Below are 20994 nucleotides of genomic sequence, written 5' to 3' on the forward strand. Positions count from 1 at the left end.
CATGCTACTTTCTCCCCATCCCCACCCTCCTCTAGCTTATCTCTCCACGCTTCAGGCTCTCTGCCTTTATTCCTGATGAAGGGCTTTTGCCCGAAACGTCGATTTCGAAGCTCCTCGGATGCTGCCTGAACTGCTGTGCTCTTCCAGCACCACTAATCCAGAATCTGGTTTCCAGCATCTGCAGTCATTGTTTTTACCTTTGTACACCCCAGTCCAATACCGGCATCTCCAAATCGGGAAATATTGAGGTCGAAGTTGGAGGAGAGAGAGAAGGAGAAATGGAAGGGAAAAATAGAACCTGTGAATTGGAGTGCTTATAACATGTGGAAGGCTGAGGCTGATATCAGGGAAAGGAAATCTCATGTAAAGGTTAGATCAAATACACGTACAAACACCAGCGCACATGCAGACGCACGTGGAAAACAACTTAACGAAGGTGTACAGTGTCTTAAGTCTGTTTTGGATCCTGACCTTGATGACTTCCCTCCGAGACCTACAGCCGCCTAAGATATCCGCCTGGCGAAGGTTCCACGTCAGCGGCCGCCACCTCAGGGTCTGCTGAATCACGGGTAGCATCTCGTACCCGCAACAGATCGAAGCAAGAAGACCAAGAGAAGTATAAATCGCCTCTTTTCTTTGCTCTTGCTAATAGTTGAGTCGAGTCAATTTAATTTCCACGACAGTCCCACCTCTTGCTTCCAAAAAGCACATTATATTGCAGACTTCAACAATATGCATCACATGATTTTAAAGTTGGAAAAGGTTCTTGATTATTTATTTATATTAGTCCAATTTCAATTTTAGTTTATAGTTCCAAAAAATGAAAAATATGTGGTCTCTTACAAGGGTTTAAGAAATAAGATCATCAAAGAATTTGCAGCAAGTCCCAGAGGATATCTTCTCCAGGACCTCCAAGATCTTGAAGAATATGTTTGTTAAAACAAATGCTGCACTTGGCAGACATGGTTTATTGTTCCCTCATATTTCTTCCTTTCCCACTGAATCTGTTGCAGAGATCTTCATTTTTCATCAGGCCAAAAGTTAGCACGAGATTCATAAACAGTTTCGACATTGGATTTTCACTAGTGTTATAAAGCAATATATCAGGCATACTTCAATGAGACAAACAAAATTTATGACACACCCACTTTTTTCAACTGAATTGATTGCTCAAAATCATTACATTTCTATTGTGATAAATACTAGACAGGTTTGCAACATGGTGCATACAACAATTAATCCATTTCTTTTTAGAATCTATTCTAAGATTTAGATCTGAGGTTTGACTAAGATAAATCCCAAAAATATTCACTTCAAAATCTGCATTAATGTAGAAACGTGCCCAGGCAAGTCACTTCAACTATCCTTGAACAATTACATGCCTCTTTATTGCACATACACTGTTTCTTGTCACTCCCAGAGATATGGTCCTTGATCATTGTACATGCTCACACTGAATGTTTGGACCTATGCATGTATAAGCAAGCTGCATAATGAGTGGATTTCCCATTTTCCACATGTATGTGGTGCTGAATTTCTACGTGTGCATGGTATTGGGAGGCAGTGTGAAGCACTGCTGCTTCCTGAGAATTTTTTCAGCACCTTGCCACAGTTGAAAATCTCTGTTATAAATCAATCTTCACAAGTCCTCAGGTTTTGTTTTATTCATTCACAGGTTGCCGGCCATTGCTGACTACTCCAGCATTTATTGCCCATCCACAAATTACCCAGAGGGTAGTTCAGCATCAACAATCTTGCTATAGGTCTGGAGTGACATGTGGACCAGACGAGGTAAGGATGGCATTTGCCTACCCAAAAAGGTCATTAGTGAACCAGATTTTTTTCCACAACTGTCAATAACACTTTCATGATCATCTTTAGATTCTCAATTCCAGAATTCTATTGAAATCCAATTCCACCATTTGCCATGGCTAGGATTCAAACTCAGATCCCCAGAATCTGGGTCTCTGTATTAATAATCTAGCAATAATGCTACAAAGCCAAGTAACGGTGGCACAGTGGTTAGCACTGCTGCCTCACAGCGCCTGAGACCCGGGTTCAATTCCCGCCTCAGGCGACTGACTGTGTGGAGTTTGCACGTTCTCCCCGTGTCTGCGTGGGTTTCCTCTGGGTGCTCCGGTTTCCTCCCACAGTCCAAAACGATGTGCAGGGTCAGGTGAATTGGCCATGCTAAATTGCCCGTAGTGTTAGGTAAGGGGTAAATGTAGGGGTATGAGTGGGTTTCGCTTCGGCGGGTCGGTGTGGACTTGTTGGGCCGAAGGGCCTGTTTCCACACTGTAATGTAATCTAATCTAATCTAACCAGTCCATTTCCAAATTCAGCAGACCTGCACGATATCTAGGTTTGGGCTGACAAGTGACACACAATATTCACATCACAGGCAATGACCTCTAACACAAGAGAATCCAACAATCACCCCTTGATATTCCATGGCATTGCCATTTCTGAATGACCCACGGTCAACATCCTGGGATTTACCATTGACCAGGTATTAAGTTTAGCCAGCCATATAAATACTATGACTGGAATAGCAGTTCAGAGGTGAGGAATACTGCAACAAGTAACTCACCTCCTGAGTCCCAAAAGCTTGACCACCATTTACAAGGCATAAGTCTGGAATGTGATGAAATACTCTGCACTTACCTGGATGGGTAGTGTTTCAACAATAGTCAAGAAGCAGGTTAAAGCAGCAGACTAGATTGGCACCATATTCACAAGCATTCACTCTCTCCATTACCATTGCTCAGAAGCTGCAGTGTCTATGAGATTTATTGGAGAAATTCACCAAAGATCCTTAAAGAGCATCTTCCAAACCCACACTGCTACCATCCAGACATTGGGGATTATAATCACTTGCAATTTCCCCTCCAGGCCACACAGCCTGACTGTTCATAGAATCCCTACAGTGTGGAAACAGGCTCTTCGGCCCAACAAGTCCACACTGACCATCCGAAGAGTAACCCACCCAGATCATTCCCCTTCCCTATTATTGTTTATTTACCCCCTACACATCCTTGAAAACTATGGGCAATTTGGGATGGCCAATTCACCTCACCTACACATCTTTTGAATTGTGGGAGGAAACTGGAGAACCCGGAGGAAACCCGCAGACATGGGGTGAATGTGCAAACTCCACACAGACAGTTGTCCGATGCTGGAATCGAACCTGGGTCTCTGGTACTGCGAGGCAGCAATGCTAACCACTGAGCCAGATATGACAATGTGCAGACAGATGGGATTAGTTTAAGATGATACCATGGTCAGCACAGACATGGTGGGCCAATAGGCCTGTTCCTGCGCTGTACTGTTCAATGTTCTATGTCAAATAGAATGGGATGGGTTGCGCAGTTTGCTCCTGGGTCTGGATCACTATGTTGGGAGCTGTCCCAGCTCTACAAACCAACAGCCAGGAGAGAGTGCTTTGAAACGTCAGATTTTTTCCAGGGAGGGAAGTTTCTGGAAGTTATGATGGGGGACCCTGGAAAGGGTGTGGTGAATACCAGGGACAGACCTGGTTGGGTAGAAGGCTAGCATCAGTGTACTACGTCCTTTTTAGAAAGCAATAAAACAAAAACCCTCGGGCTTTTATTTCATCCCCTGACGTACTCATCTTACCCATCATGAGACCTCATGTCCTTTACCCACATTCTATGGCTCCTTATACATCTCCAATAGTCCTTCATAGTCCCTATGCCAACTTAGTGATAAAGGGCTTATGCTCCTCGGATGCTGCCTGACCTGCTGTACTTTTCCAGCAACACTCGACTCTGACCTTCAGCATCTGCAGTCCTTTCTTCTATGCCAACTTAGTACCAATCCTGGCCCCAATTTGCCCTTATACCTACCAAGCCAACTCATCCACCATGGGCACTCATTGGGACCAATGCCCAGATGACAAAGTTGTTAAATGTCTACTGAAGAATTCACCATCTCAAAAAATAATATTGTCATTTTTAAAAACAAAGTCAGTGCATTTAATATCCATTAATTTCTTACACCAACAAACATCCCACTTCAAAGAGGCTATAATCACCCGGAGATATCAATGTCAATTGCAGGCATCCAACTCTGATAATGGAAGGTTGTGAAATCAGTCATGCAGTGCTACTCCAGAGTGAAGTAGAAAACAATCATATTCCAGACAGTCCTAAAGAAAAATTTGAAAGGGCACATGTTTTAAGAGCCTTGACACTCATTTCTGACAGCTCCTATTGGCAGTTATTTTTGACAACTCACTTAGTAGTTCCAATAATTGATGTACATTCATGTCCACTTTTAAGAATTACAAAGGGGACCTTACACCTCCCAAAGAGTACTTTACATTCCCAAATATTATCCTGGAACCAGATATGCAAAGGGATTCCTTACATTTCCAAAATGGTACTTTACCTCTCTGAACAACTCCTGATAGCTCTAATTTGCACAGATTCTGTTTGCTCCCCTTAGCTAATAAAAATCAGATGTGACTGGAGGTATCTGCTGTATTATATGGGTAGTTGCCTCTGTTAACTACAATGTGCAGTTTTGGAACCTGTGCTCATTCCCTGTCTCCTGAAAATGATAGATACCATGTACTGGAGCAGATCTTCCAGATTCACACCTCTTAAGTTAATTTTATGATGGAGAGAGTTTCCATTATTGCAATAATGCAGGCTAAAGTGTCTGTTCCAACATTTTAAATTTGCTGGTGCTAATTTACCCAACCAGGTGCTAATTTCTTTCAGCCTAGTAAAAGCAGTTGGTGCAGCCTTAATCATATTTAGTTCTTCTCAGTTAGAGAGGGCTGTTGCCTTAGGTTATTATATATAAGACAGTTACTAGAACCAGCAACAGCTATATTGTTTACATTACAAACTTTATCCAGTTTAGATCTTTTTTTCTCATGATGGGTAAGATGAGTACGTCAGGTGGAAAATATGTTAGTCAAAATAAGTAACAAAACCCAAAATATGAACAAGGAAAGTGTTTACAATTTTTCTACATGCACTATGTACAGAAAAACTCTAATTTGGGAACTCAAGACTCTGAAGGAGTGAAACTGGTTTACAGTGACAACAGTCAATGGACTCACTGAATGGGCTACTTATTAAAAGCAAGTGCAGATTTTATTTAACATTTACTTGTAAAGTATTGCCAAGATTTTAAATTTCAAAGTATGTAAATATAGCTGTTAGAATAAGAACTAGTTTCTGAAAAGAATTTGAACTATCATTCTCTGAATTTCAATGGAAAGAAAATTGGACAAGCAAAAAGCTGCTAGTTCTTTTCAAGCCCATTTTGCACTAACAATGTAAACTAATTTCACTCCTATTTGTCTGGTTTTGTCTACTACCCTACTCACAATGTATGTAGTATGATCCATTGAAGGGCAATACCTTTCAAGCATACTTTCAAATGACTTTTACTCAGCAATATTTTCAGTTTTTATTACCAGATCAGTAATCAACAATATTTGTCAGATGCCATATTAGCACAAAGTTGATTTAAAACACTCAATTTCACAAGATTTGTTCATAAAGATTTTACAGCAAATATTTCATTACTTAAGCGTATGCCGTCATCCGTTGTTCAACTGTCTTACACAAGTTACTTGCCATTTCTCAAAATTACCTGCATTAGTCGTTAACATTTTTTTACAGCATCAAGAAATGACCGATGTCTTGTCATGCTGATTGCTGGTCTTGTGCAAAATTAAATATTAGTTATGTCAAACAACCACAGAAAACACCCTAGAAACTCAGCAGAAGGGATCTAAGGGGCAACTTTTTCACACAGAGGAGTATGGAATGAGCTGCCAGAGAAAGTGGTGGAGGCTGGTACAATTATAACATTTAAAAGGCATCTGGATAGGTAGATGAATAGGGAGGGTTTAGAGTTGGATGAGTTGGACCGAAGGGTCTGTTTCCATGCTGAACATCTCTATGACTTTGAGATCTGGCAGCATTTGTGGAGATAGAAACTGAGTTAATGTTTTGAGACTGACAAAAGTCTTGTTCAGAACTTCCTTGAGTTCTGAAGTCATATCAGACTCAAAATGCTAACAATGTTGCTCTTTATACAGATGCTGCCAGACTTACTGAATTTCTCCAGTATATTTCTGTGTTTATTTCTGACTTCCAGCATTCGCTGTATTTTGCTTTTAGTTATAGCAAGCATGAGCTTTGCACACAATTCAAACAAAACACTGATTTACTTATCAATCATCAAATTACAGGTGTCACCTGGTTTACATTGTCCATGTACCAGTGTAGAAATAAAATGTTATAATTGACAATATAAAACTTTGAAATGTTACAGCTTGAAAGTGTGCACACTGAAAAGACACAGTCACATAGGCACTTGAGAAAATATAACACCACAAAGGGATAAGGCACAAAGACAAAACTCACAAAGTCTTCGGAGAGACAGAATCAGCATCACTGTAAAATGTTCAAATACACCGATTTTACCAAAGACACTGATACCCAAGTTGCATTATCCATCACTGTATTTCCATATTTGTTTTAGCACAATTACACTGAACATACACTGATGTTTACAAATATTCTTAACACTTTGGATTAATTGCACTGTAGTGTCACTTTTTGAAATACATTTTTTTAAAAACAGTAGCTCATCGTTATGCAACATTGGCTTGAAAATTTTATCAGTTTCTTTTAAGAATGGTTTTTAATAACTGTTGAAACTCATGATTAAAAATATTGTGAACAAAGTATCACAATGCTGAATGTTAAAGTTGGATAACATTTGAACTTTTTTTGATAGTTAATGGTGACTGTTATGTGTTATTTTAATCAATCTAAATGTGAGTCTATGCTTCAAACATGAACTGTAGGCTTTTAAAATGAATTTCTAATGAAACAGTCACCTGTGGTGCACTGGCAGAGTATCTCAGCTCACTAAAATCTACAGGATGAGCTAATCAGATTTTCACAAAAGGTTTGGAGAGTTCCTGAAGATGCAGCACGATATACAATACTAGCCAGTCTGTCTATACAAAACTTGCCTTTCTGTAATATTTTCAAACTTTCATTGCTGCAAGATGATCATTTGTACCTGCATCTCAGGGCATTAAATGCAATTTAGGACCTTAAAAAGACTTCACTAAGGTAGATAACAAAGAAGATATTTGGTATTTTAATAACACTTAGCTTTATATATAATGCAATAATCTCTGTAATAAGATTCAGCTGCTGTAAACAGAATTATAAACAGAAATGTTCTAATGAATACACATGAACATAGTGACTAAGAATGCAATCACCAAGGAGTAGCTGTTGTCAATGTAATGTGAATGATCATGAAAATTAACATAAATTGCATCACAAAGATAACCAATACATGCAAAATCATGGATTCCTATTAGCAACTGCAAGTTCAATTATGACTTATTATGGTTCAGTGGTTGAAGAATCCAAAGAACTCACAAAGAAATAGGGGTATGCAATGACATTTTCATTTGTAGTTTTCCTCATGGGAAACTAAATTATTGTATGAATCACCAGAGCAGAGAAAGATTTAGAAGATTAGTACAGTGGGCAGATGGTGACTGTAAATCTGTGCACTAAGGAAGAGGTGATGGGTCTGGCTTTGAAGTACCTCCTCAGTTCTTTCTGAGTAGACCTTTTTGATATGCAAAGAGCCCCACAGCAGCTGCAGAAGTCAGAAATGTTGACCATCCAAAAAACTTCAAACATCCGGGAACTGAAGGCATGTTTCTCTCCCAAAATGTTGTCTTGATTGGAAGCGCAGGAACGTCCTGAAAGAAATACCTACATCAGGAGTGGTGTTACAGAAATGAAATTTTCACTAAGCAAACATTGCCTCAACCAAACAAGGACACAAATCAGTTTGCTGGTTCAGGATCACACCATGTAACCTGCTAACATCTGGCTCCACTGAGGCTGGCAGCACACAAACGTCATGCTGCCTCCTTATTTGCCTGATATTGACCTAATGTCAGTGAAGGAATAACAGGAGTGTGTGGTTTGGAGGGTGACTTTTAGGTGGTGATGTTCCTATTCATCGACTCCCTTGTGTTCCTAGGTGGAAGAGGCCACAAGTTTGGAAGGTGCAGTCCAAGGGGGTGTGACAAGTTGTTGCAGTACAAACTTGTATATGGTACAAACTTGTTTCTACTGTGAGTCAAGGTCAATGGAGCAAATGTTTAAGATTGGATGCTAATCAAATGGGCTGCTTTGACCTGGACGTGTCTAAGTGTTGTTAGAGCTTCACTCATCCAGGCATGTGAAGAGCATTCCAATTGACCTCTGACCTGTGCCTTGTAGATTTTTTGTCAGGCTTTGAGGAGCCAAGAGATGAGAAGCACATTTCTCAGCTTCTGACTTGCATTGGAATAACAGTATTTATATGATTGATCCAGTTAGGTTCGTCCTCGTCAGTGTTAACCCCAGGAGATTGCTAATGGGGAATCCAGTGATGCTAATGTGATTGAATGTCAAGGGGTGATAATCAGGTTCACTCTTACTGGAAGTGTTCATTCCCTTGCACTTGTATGGCTCAGGTGTTACTTGCCACTTGTCAGCTCAAGTTTGAATGCTGTCATAACAAATGAAGGAACTAACCAGCTAATCTTTAAGTTTCAATTGATAGAACAATAAAAAAAAACTGTGGAGACTTTACCTCTGAATCAAATATAACAATATCTGAGAAGTTCTATAGAGAGACAATAAAGAAAAACAGTCTCATGGTTAAGTATGGCAATTTTTGAGGAAGTAGACAACATTCAGTTTGAAAATCAAGGGGGGGGGCATCTGAAGACTGCATCAGTACACAAGAACGTGCACATGACCAAAATGATGGAGTTAATCCGCTATAATTAACACCAATGAAACTATAGTACTAACTATTTTAATTATGTACAGAACAATTGATTTAAAGCAGCTGGAGGTCCCAGTTAATGAATCTGAGGATTGACAGATAAAATGTGAAGTTGTAATTGTCAGTTAGGATATCTATTTGACTGCAGTCAGTACACAATCAAGGTCGAGTTGCCATCATTAGAGAGAAATGACTGGTGGTGATTTAACCTGAGGGCCACCATGTCTCAGGTGAGGGGCAAGGTTGAGAAGGAGAGTCCTTCTTGGTAACCTCAGCCAGTGTGGAAATGGAACCTACATTGAATCATAGAATCCCTATAGTGCAGAATCAGGCCACTTGGCCCATCAATTCAAAACCGACCCTCTGGACAGCATCCTAACTAGACCCCATCCCTATCTCTGTAACCCCACATTTCCCCTGGCCAATCCACCTAACCTGCACATCTTTGACATTGGGAGGAAACCAGAACACCTGGAGGAAACCCACACAGACACGGGAGACCATGCAAACTCTACACAATTAGTGGCCAGAGGGTGGGATCGAACCCAGGTCCCTTACCCTGTGAGGCGGCAGTGCTAACCACGGAGCCACACTGTCAGCTTTGCAAACCAACCATCCGTACCACAGGATAGAAATGTTCAGAAACTCACCAAAGATGGTGGCTCAGGTTGCCAGATCTCACTTTTTGAAATCATTCCCATTTCATGCAGGATCTGAAAGAGGGAAAAATAATGCACACAAGTATATTTTAACAGACGTGAATTACTTTTCCCAATAATGCATTTACCCTCAGTAACAGGAAATTGGCTGACAGATACAATTTATCTTATAATTACCAACTAACTACTGATTTCACATACTACCGAAACAGTAATGCAAGTTTAGATCAGCACACCTTCACTATTGCCTACCAACATCACCAGGGCAACATTTCTGTGTATTTCTGTATTTAGACTATTACAGAGCCAGCATTTTTATTCAGACTAACCCTCTGAACCTTATTAAGATTATTCCAGGGTTAATTTTCCATGTAATTGAGGCAGAAAAAGGTACCACCTTCTAACAACACATCAGAAAATAGTGGCATGTCCTAATATGGGTTGTCACTGAACAATATCATTTATAATCAAGCAGGCTGTATCCTCAAAACTGAAGGAATATATTTTATAATTGTGGTATACTTTGCTTAGAGATTATAATTATCAATTACAATTACTCTCTGCCAGATTAGCTCAGCAGCTTCAACTCTGAGCGAGTAGATTATGGATTAAAGCAGTATGAGATATGGGAATATACTCTAAGGTGATATTTCAATGCAATATTGAGGAAGTTGAACTTTTCTTTGAATGATATGCTAAATCAAAGAATGGTCTACCTGTAGGTGAATGTGAAAGATTCCAGTATCAATAAAGAGCAGAAATACCCTCCAACTCTGCCTAACATCATCAAAACAGATTGGCTGGTCATTTATTCTATTGCTATGAATAGGCTATGCATTTGCCTACTGAAGAACTTTAAAAGTAATTATTTGGCTCTGAAACACTTTGGAAGACCATGAGAATATGAAAAGTGCTGATTACATTTCAAGTTAAAGTTGAATTTTTTTCTTCCATCAATCATCTAATTTTCAAGTCAAATGTCAATATAAACTGAAGTAATTTTTCAGAACTACAATCACCTTCAAGTCAAATTTTATACAACATATTTCAACAGCTTTCCAATTAAAAATCTTCCCATAAAATTGAAAATTCAGTCTGCCTGACTAGACATCATAAATGAATGACTAACGAGCAATGAATTCGTTCACAGACTGCAAGCTCATCCCCAGGGTGAAGATAGTTCAATGAACTGGAAATTCTCCCGCCCTCTCCAGTGAAGCATTGACATAGAAAAAAAACTTGGTCCACTAGCTACAATAGCACTCAAAACCCTGAATGATTGAATATTAGTAGAAGAATGAAGAGTTTATGGTAGTTAATGCCCAAATAAAATACTTGATATTAACTTGAAAATATCAGATTATGTTGTGAATACTACTGTTTTCCATTCGTGGAGAAGATAAAACTGAGTAAAATACTTGCAAATTAATAGCACACCTTCAATGAAACATTTAAAAGGGAATTTCACAATGCACTCTTTTAAAACTGTAAGTTTATTTTGCAGAATAAAGCTGTTCCTTTACTGAATAGCAGGATTAAAATGAATTATGTCCATACAATTAACTTTATTTTCATGTGCTTTAGTAGTGTGTGAAGTCAATTATACCAATGATGTCAAGGAATATTTGATGTTAACTCAATATTAACAATTGTTAAGTATGGGTTAGTTTGGACTATTGATTATAATGTAATTATAGCGAAGAAAATTTTCATTTGTTTCTCTGAGTTGATCTGTCTAAAAATATCTATTGCAGCATCCAATAGGTATAAAGAGGGAATTCTACAGCTTAAGCCCGAGACAGCTGTAAACACTACCATCAATCACAGGCCTAAGGAATAGAGGAAGGATATAATTCCAGACAAAATTTGGAAAGGCAGAATTCTCAGATCATGGAAGGTTGAACAAAGTTCCAAAGACAGGTAGGTGAGAAACCATGTAGAGATCTGAAAATGAGGATGAGAATTTTAAAATTCCGATGTTGGAGGACAGGGAGCCAGCAGAGGTAGATGTGAACAGGACTTGGTGCAGTCAGAATACAGCATATTTTGTATGACCTCAAGTTTACAGAGGGCTGAACGTGAGAGGGAGGCTGACTAGAAGGGCAGGGATAGCAAGATCATAAATGAGAACTTCAGCAGCAGGTAAGCTTAGGTGAGGGTAATGTAATTAAGGTAAAAGTAAGCAGTCTTTGTGATAAAGAGAATATCAAGCCGGACGTTTGGCAGCTAGTAACTGTGCACTAAAGGCCCTGTGTTCTAAGAAAGCAATGAGAACCAAGTTATTGCAGCAGTCAATGTGCACTAAGAAAGCAATGTGAAATATCTAGAGGCTGGCAGCAGTAAGTGCAGAATGAGCAATTACACCAAGAAAGGGAGATCTGAGGGGCTAAATGATGATCAAATCCCAATTTTCACTAATTCGGAGATGTCTCCACCATAGTGAAAGTGCCAGAAGACATGAAGAATCGCAAATCCTGTCCTTGAAACTGGCTATTCTCATTTACTGGGGGCAGCTAGCTATTTTAATAATCAGCTGAGTCCTAAGAAGTGGGAATTCGACATCGCTGGCACCTAAAACCCCAAGTGTGGAGATTAGGGCAATCAAGAGCAGACTTGTTCTCAATGCATTTCTTTTGGCAATTAGAGAACCTCTTTGGAGAGTTGAGGTAGCCTTATGGATATTGCTTGTGGTGGGGGTCAGGGATCCATCTGGGAAAGGCTTCCAGTATCCTTTGGAATGGATCTCACAGTTCCATTTGAGGGGAGGGTCAGGTGCTCTCCATGGACGCTGTCAAAGTTAAAAATCACACAACACCAGGTTATAGTCCAACAGGTTTATCTGGAATGCAATCAGACCTACTGAGTTTCTCCAACACTTTGCTGTTTTGATTATGGGAGATAAAAGTTGGGTCTGAGTTCTCATTTATGTTTTTGCTGTCCTTGCCCTTCTAGTCAGCCTTCCTCCCACCTTCAACCCTCTACCAACTTGAGCTTGCATAAACCTTTGTTATATTCTAACCTCCATCAAGTCCTGTTCACATCTATCTCTGCTGGCATATGTTGACTCCCTATAAAGGGCCATGGGGTGATTGGGGGCACATGAGATATGTGGGCCATAACAGATAGACACAGAGTGGCACAACAGATTTGACAGGCCTAAGGGTGGCTTCAGGGACATGGGTAAGCATGGACGGGGAATAGAAAGTGAAGGAAGAGTGTGGTGAGAGCAGCGTTTTCTGTTTTAATCTTTATTTTTCAACTTTGCATGCAGTGCTGGAGTGCCCAGGCTGGCTTTCTGCCCAGCCTGCCCTTGGGAACCAGGCAATTTCTTAAGTTCTTCCTTGGTCTCCTGACCAGACTACTGCAGCAGCCCATCATCCTGGCACCAAAAACCCGAACTGTAGTGGGCCATTTTATAAAGGTTTGGGTTTGTGGATCTGGGATTTTTCAGAATGCCGCTCTGCCAACCCATGAACAAAAATCAAAGCTAAAAAGTGTGGTGAATCCAAAATACTCCTGAATGTTAGGTTGTCAATTGCTATGTGAAACTGAACATTTGGAGTATACAGAGGATAGAATTACAGTCTATTTGGAACAAATGGATGGAAATAGAACCACTCGAGTGCAGGGAAAGAAAGAGTTGATATGTAACAGATGTAAATTAAATGGCAGAAGATTCAATAATCTAAAATACATTCAGTTGTTTCATATAGACTAGCAGATTCAATTTTAATGAGTCTCATTAGTTTTTGACAGAGCTAGAAAGTGATAAGCCTGAAGACAGTAGCAGAATCCACCTCAGGGAAAGAGGCATGCTTACTGAACTCACAGTGTACCCAATGCATTCACAGAGACATGTGCTGTTTGGGTTTTCCTGTTCATTTTACTCCAGGCAGGTACAGGGGGGAAGAGAGACTGTGACATGATTGTGTGTGTGTGGGAGAAGTCATGCAGAAGAAGTTATAAAGGGGCCTCAGAAGTTTGAAAGTATCTCTCTATCCATTACCCCTATTTTGATCCTTTGGAAGACTGTTTGGAATGCCTTGGATCTCAGGACATTATAAGCAGCAAATACATTAATAGCATTAATGTTTTAACACTCAAAATATCTAATCTAAGCCCTACTTTCTAATTATTTTTAAGGATAATGAAAATTTCATTTCAAAATTAATTATATAAAAAGCCAATTAATTCTGGTGTTCTCTAATGTACTTTCAAATTAAATTTAAGTAAAATATTAAAGTTATCTCACAGGCATTAAGCCCACAAAATTATTTATGATTTTTAAAGCTGCATTGTACTATTGAAGGTATTGAAAAAAAACATTCTGATTTGACCTCTCTGTGTGCAACAAACTTGCTGTTTTTCAGATGCAATCTGAATAAATCAGAAAAGCTCAATACCATCCTTTTATGCCCAAATATTCTATCTAAATGGAAAGCAAAATAGGTTCTACAATGATTGTAATGAGGTCAGCCTGGTGGACATCATTGAATATGTGTTCCCTGATTGTAAGTGTTAATTTGGTCTCATCAAGGAGCCCTGACTGACGGGCATAAACAGGAATGTCAGAGGTTCTGTTCAGTCTGAGATCAGGCTCTGAGGAAACTGGACCAGTGTCAAGGACTCTTCATGTGTAAAGAAAAGGGTGATTTTGTGTTGGGATACTGGCCTCTGTGGAGTTATTTAAGATCCCAACTTATAAAAATAGAAAATACTGTAACTGCATTTGCAAAGAGAGAAACTGAATTGATGTTTTAAGTCAATGATCTTTTATCAGAACTGACTTTTATGAAAGGTCACACAGATCATTAATATTAGTTCTGCTTCCTTTCACACAGATGTTACTCAGCATCTGGAGCATTTCCAGCATTTTAGATCTCCAACATCCCCAACGATTTGTTTTTCTATTAGACTTAAGCATAGATTCCCGAGGCATATCATTACCTCCTTTTTGCCAATTCGGTAACATTCATGTATCTCATTTTGCTGTTTTCTGTCTCCAGACATCTTTCTCTCTATATTGTTAGACAAACCTCTTATGCCTTAAAATCACAGAATCTCTTTATCTATACATTGACGTCATAAAATAACTCAGTTAAATTTGTCAAGCACTATCCAGGCTCTATAAATCCATGCTCCTTTTCATTCATATCTTTCCAGTTATTAACATGCATCCCATATGCATCACCTCTCTTAACTTAAAATGGGGTGGAACATTTTTCTTCAGCCCTTTAACTCAATTTCCATTTTTAAATTATTCCTATGTTATCCCTGCCCAAACCAGTTTAAGTAACCTGACATGACATGGAGCATGCTGGGCCTGCAGACGGCTGTTTTTACTCCCATTCAATATTTAAATATAATCACCATTTGATTATTTATCTCCTGTAGTGGTTCTTCCATACACCTCTGAGGTACTCCAGGACCTACTTCTGTTGTATCTCCCCTCACAATTATAAGGTGACTTGTTTGTAGTCTCATCACTTTAACTATTTTGTACATCTTATGTGATTAGGAAAGCACTCTAATTTTCATTTATGTGCTACCAATCATTGCTTCTGCTCACTCCTTTGTATTTTGTCTTTGCCTTGATTATATCACTCATTTTTGCTACAGTCTCTAAATATATGCAATCAAAGCCTTTGACATGTTCCTTTCATTCTAAATGGAATACATTTAACCTGCAAAAGTAGAAAGCATCTGCCTGAAATGAAATACTTGTCAATACAACAATGTATTTCCCAAGCATTCTTAAACTGGTATTAAAGCAAAAAGGAGGGAAGTTAAATACAGGAAGAAAATATTTGCTCTTGTATAGAACTCCTGATATTTTTAGGATATCTGCATATGATTCATGAAAACTCACAGCTTTTGGCTGCCTTTCAAGGTCCAAGAGTGATTCAGAGATAGCTGCTGCAGACAGGACTACTGCCTCCAAACACAGTTCATGACATTTTACAAAACTATCAAACTGATGCAGAATGAAGATATGACACAGTTTGTAGTTCAACCACAACATAGTGAAACGGACCACTGGCCTCTTTAAGGGGAGGTTTCTATGCCTGGATTACACCAGTGGGACTTTGTCAGAGAGGGTGTTCTCCATCATTGTGGTATACTATGCCCTTCTCATCTGTAATCTACAAAAGTGGTAATGTCCTGGATGGAGATGAAATGGGGATCTATAGTAATCTCCTGAGATTCAAGATAAAGTTGAGGATCAACACGTTGATCAGGAGGGCTGTGCAAGAAAGCGTGGCAGAGCAATACATCACAGCACCTAAAAGGCCAGAGAGAACTAAACTTTCAAGATGAATGAGTTGGATTTGGACATGGTATCACTGTTGAACAATCTGTTGATAAATTAGGCAAGCAGCTCCTTCTTAGTGCAAAGCACATCTGGACCTTGCTATTTTTGCATTCCTTGCCGTATAATTTGGCTGACTAAATGACTCCTTACCTATGTGGCTGTATGCTTAATGGGTGATCCCACTTTAAAGTATATGCACATTACACGTTCTACCAACCATTAAGATAAAGCAGCAGGCACTATCAGTACACTAACATTGCATGGCACTAAGGTTAGGTAGCTCTAAAGGCTGCCTTCAGATATCACACCTGTACAAAGTAAAAGCAGTTTTTCCACAGATGCTGCCAGTTATGCTGAGTTTCTCCAGCATTTTCTGTTTGTGCAGCATATCTGAATGTTGTGCAGTGAAGCCCATCATTATAACCAGCAGGTAGAGAGGAATCCTGAGGATGCTCCTTTCTACGTTTCCATTTTCAGTATCCCTTCAATGTTTCAGAGAATGTGCGCAGATTGCTGAGTTGCCCTGCATTCTCCAGGACAGCATTGAGCCTACACCAGGCAGCACCTTAGACAGCTTTCCTTGTACATCTCCCAGCCTTGAATGGTCGCGCGTTCCTTTGAAAAATTGATAGAATAAATCTTTACTTCCAGGGATGTGGTGAATCATTGTTGGTTCTATACTCTCAAATTCTCACTCACAAGGTGAGAATAAGTCTGGAATGATGTGTGTAGGCCAGGACGAGGCACATCCTTCCACATTATATCTAATTTTATTGTTCTCCACATTGAAATGTAACACCTTAGCTGTGATCTTCAATGTAGTTTAAGGTTTCCTGATATCTGATACTATGCGAAGTCAAGACATCAGTTTCTTGTGAGAAATGTACAATGTTTGGTCATTATAACTTCCTTCATTCTTTGGATACCCAAAGAAGTTGCTCATCTCTCAGAGAGCCTTCTGTGCTGCTTTTTGTTGGACTCTCCCTCTATTTAAGTAACAATCTGTCTTTTGATCCTTCCTATCAAAGTGCATGCCCTCACACTTTCAGTGTCAAGTGATGTGCTCACCAGATTTTACTCCTGAGTTTAATTTTGCAAGAGACTAACTTGGGTGAAAATCTCTAAGCTGATGGAGAGAGTGTGCAGGTGAAATACCTGCTGATGCATCCTCTGAGAGTTCAGTGGTTTTCTCCTGAGGTGGAAATGGAGGTGGAGGTGGAGCTGAGGGTCTCTTGGCAGAGGTTCACTGGCTATGACTTGTGTCTTTGCAATAGAAGTAATTAGTTATAACATTGTGCAGATTAAGAATGAGTTAGCCAGGGCAGTGATAGGAGAACAGCACAATGAAGCTGACTGGTCTCTTCAACCCCACAGGAGCAGTCCTGCCCCTCTCAGGCAAGGTGTATGGTTTTCTCCTTGTGGGGAATTAGGAATCTGAGGTTTACTGCCATAACCAACCAGTCCCTACCCCAAATCCCCAACCCAGTCTTGGGACCTCAGCCAGTTAATGGGTCAATGTTTCCTGTGAGGAGGCACAAAGGGAGAGATTGGTTATGTTGGAAGTGGATGGAATAGTAGTTAGTGATCATACATATGGGGAGGGGAGGGGATGAGGTGTTCACAGTGAGTGAGTAGAAAGTGCAAGGGACAGGAACGGTTAGTTGTTTGGGAGGATGAGTAGGTGAGAGACATTGAGTGGATATGCTGCACAGAATCATAGTCCATGAGTGAGAGGCATGATGCATTGGCAGAGTTAGAGTGATTGCTGTCCTTATAAGCATGGGTACAAGAGACAAGCTAGTGGTACTATCCCTTGGGAATACATGGGTGATCAGTCACCTTCCTTTCTACACTGCTTCTTCTGGACCACTGCAGTGACCCTGGCTGCAATCTGTGTCCGGTGGCATAGCTTCCTGTGGTGTTCAGCTGGGAAACAGATAGCTTTCCTCTCCATTACTGTATTCACCAGCACCCCCAGGCCCCCGTCCATGAGGTGGGGAGATAATTTGTCTTTCTTCAAGACCAAAATTTTGTGTTCCAAAACACCAGTCAAGCACTACAGCGTGAGAGCTGGCAGAGCGTCTTGGAATGTCTGAAGTAGTCTGCAGCAGCTGCGCTTTAACTACGTCACCAGAGGTGGGCATGCAGAAGGTCTCACCAGTGGTGGTCACTTCCACTTCTCTTACCATGCAATTCCCCGAGAAGCTGCCAACAGCCCAGCTTCAGAATTAATGAGGTGAAGAGCAGAAAATTACGTGAGAAAATTCATGATGGGCTAAATCCTGTGTAACTCACTGCAAAAACATGTTAACTACAAATAGAACATTTTGACTTATGTGGAGGTCTCTGCAAAAGGACTTAAGTCCATTTGCGTCTGACTTGAGGTGATGCATTGAGCTAGAGCATGAATGTTCATTAGTCTACTTATAAAGGTGTGAATTTTATTTCTGATGGGCTCAAAGACATCTGTAATGTCACATAAGTTAAATGCTTAAAACCAGCAGCAGGTGAGAGTCAACATTAAAGATGTATTAAAGTTACATGTGCTCTATAGACATATCATCTGTGCTAGGAATGTTTCCAGTTATGCAAAAAGCTGTTGCTATAATCGTTGCATTTTTTAAAAAAAAGTCACACTTGTCTAAGAACTAACTTCCCGACACCAATATACGTTCTCAATTGCTTGAAGTTTTGCTGAACAAAATGATGCAAAATGTGAGTCTATGTTTGTCCTACCTCTCTGGCTGCTCTCTCCCCAGCCTGAACAGCACCCTCCATGTATCCACTCCACTGGGTGGCTGTCTCAGTGCCAGCAAAGTAAATCCTCTGGAATGGTTGCCTCAGGATTCTTCAAAGACAAAAATATTCAATAAAAACATGATGCTTAGACTATTTCAATAGAAATGTGCCCATACACACATGCAACTAGTTAGCACTAAACGGTTCAGAATTTTTGTAACTGCAATTATTAAAAAAAAAGCTTAGTTTTGTGCTGCTTCAGCGAGAAACAGAACATAAGACCATAATGCCATAAGATATAGGAGCAAAACTAGGCCATACGTCATGCAATCTTTTTTGAAACCAGCTGACAGGTCAGTTAACATCACAAGATATTTACAGCAGGGTCATTTAGGCCATCCAATTCATGTGCGTAAAAACATTGTACCCTCCCAGCACTCCGGAAAGTGGATCTTTTGATTGTTAATTCTTTTTTATCTCAAAGGAAAAGTGGAACTGTGTAGCCATTTAATGGATACACAGAGCATATAATTTTCCTGAAAACTGGATTTTGATACTTTTGTGCTGGCACTAAGTGTCTTTGAAAAAAAAAACCAACAACTACCCAGCAACAGGGTTTGGATTAGTTGAAGTACAGTTTATTGCAGACTTGAGGAACATTTGGATCTCACATAAGCAAGCCAGATCCTCATTTTGAATTCTGAAAGTAACAACATGCAAAGACAAAAAGAAACTAAAATTCAAATTCTGACCAAGACTTAAGTCCAACTGACCAGCTACTCAGGACCTCAGTAGCTGGCAATAGCATGATATCATTGCCAAAATCCAGAAAAAAATCTGCCAGAAAGTTCTCCTTTCCCCAACTGACTTGGACTGTGATTGACAATCTGTACACTTTCTTGCCCATAATTTCTACCCAGGATTGCCCTAAAATGACTGTTTGTCTTGTCCATCTGTCTGTCCCATGTGAACGAATGTCTGTGTGTTTGGATTTAGAGGACGTATAATTTAAGTTTGCATATTAATAATTACTTATCTGGTTTTGCCACATGTTAAAAGATATTTGTAACAAATAAGTTATGGCTTTCCTGTTTATTAATGAAACCTGGTGTGAGTTTCTTCTATCTTAGCTAGTGCCCACATTTAGACATTCACCATCTCAGAGCGGTTAAATTGGTCACATTTCGTATTTGTGATAATTCATAGAATAGTGGGTCTTCATTTCCAGCACACCATTCAACCTGGGTCATGACATAAGTCATATCAAAATACAACTTAAAGTACAATCCATCTACTAAGTCCCAACAACGAGGGGCTTCACTCTGCATCAAACATAGGAAACAGGTATCCATGAATTCCCACTCCCCGTAGTGACATGGGCTTATGTTGTTGGCAATATTCTGCAATGCACATAGTCACTTCAGCTCACTGCATAAATGAAGGTGTGCAGATGAATTTAAGCATTTCATAAATAAGACATGTGCTGCTTCCTTATTGAATTGATAAACGAGGCACAACATGCCAAAAATACATCACAATCAACAGAAAAAACAAGAACTCTGAGTGGACAATTTACAACCTTTAATTTGATCCATTGATGTTACACCAAGATATATAGACTTCTCTGATGTACAGACGCAGGATTTTACACTGCGGAATGGCAATAAACTTGAACAAATGCTCCAAAGAGGAACCTTGACTAAATTAGCAATTTTCTGCTCTACAAGGCCTAATGTGAATCCATTCACAGTTCAGTGAGTGTTTAACTACTGATGGAGATAATCAAATTATTACACATACTTGCCATACTGAGTCATAATTCCTGGAGGGAAATACACAGTGTAACATCCACCTGAATACTGCTCTTCACACCAGTTCTTTTCTTCATAATGAATGGGCTGGACAAAAACACAAAGACACAAAAACCACACCATATTACACAAGTTTGTTCAAATACATCATTTAAAGCCTAACATTCTTGAAATTGGAAATAGATCTTTGAGGGCATGCTTTCTAAAAGACAATCTAACAGCAGGAAACTTACAGAATCTGCTAAAAATGATGGAAATTGAAGGCTAGCTTGCTCTGCTTGCATGACTGTTACTCCACTTTTAGCCTTTTACATGACAGTGAACACTCATTATATTATAATGAGGAGAAAGTGAGGTCTGCAGATGCTGGAGATCAGAGATGGAAATGTGTTGCTGGAAAAGCGCAGCAGGTCAGGCAGCATCTAGGGAACAGGAGAATCGACGTTTCGGGCATTAGCCCTTCTTCAGGAATGAGGAAAGTTGGTCCAGCAGGCTAAGATAAAAGATAGGGAGGAGGGACTTGGGGGAGGGGCGTCGGAAATGTGATAGGTGGAAAGAGGTCAAGGTGAGGGTGATAGGTCAGACGGGGGTGGGGGCGGAGAGGTCGGGA

The 20994-nt window shown here is 39.8% G+C and overlaps 1 protein-coding gene across 2 annotated transcripts in view; it reads right to left on the reverse strand.

Moving 5' to 3' along the window:
• Positions 1 to 6192: 6192 nt before the first annotated feature.
• Positions 6193 to 20994, reverse strand: part of mao (monoamine oxidase) — a 153183-nt gene continuing 138381 nt past the window's right edge. For both annotated transcript variants that reach the window (XM_043700856.1, XM_043700857.1), the window contains 4 exons: positions 20374 to 20471; positions 18571 to 18682; positions 9513 to 9575; positions 6193 to 7780 (listed from right to left, as the gene is read on the reverse strand). In XM_043700856.1, the coding sequence (XP_043556791.1) occupies positions 7625 to 7780; positions 9513 to 9575; positions 18571 to 18682; positions 20374 to 20471 (429 nt within the window). In that variant the 3' untranslated portion in view covers positions 6193 to 7624. The remainder of the gene's footprint in view (positions 7781 to 9512; positions 9576 to 18570; positions 18683 to 20373; positions 20472 to 20994) is intronic.

The sequence above is a fragment of the Chiloscyllium plagiosum genome, chromosome 12 (assembly GCF_004010195.1).
Source record: "Chiloscyllium plagiosum isolate BGI_BamShark_2017 chromosome 12, ASM401019v2, whole genome shotgun sequence".
Lineage (NCBI taxonomy): Eukaryota > Metazoa > Chordata > Chondrichthyes > Orectolobiformes > Hemiscylliidae > Chiloscyllium > Chiloscyllium plagiosum.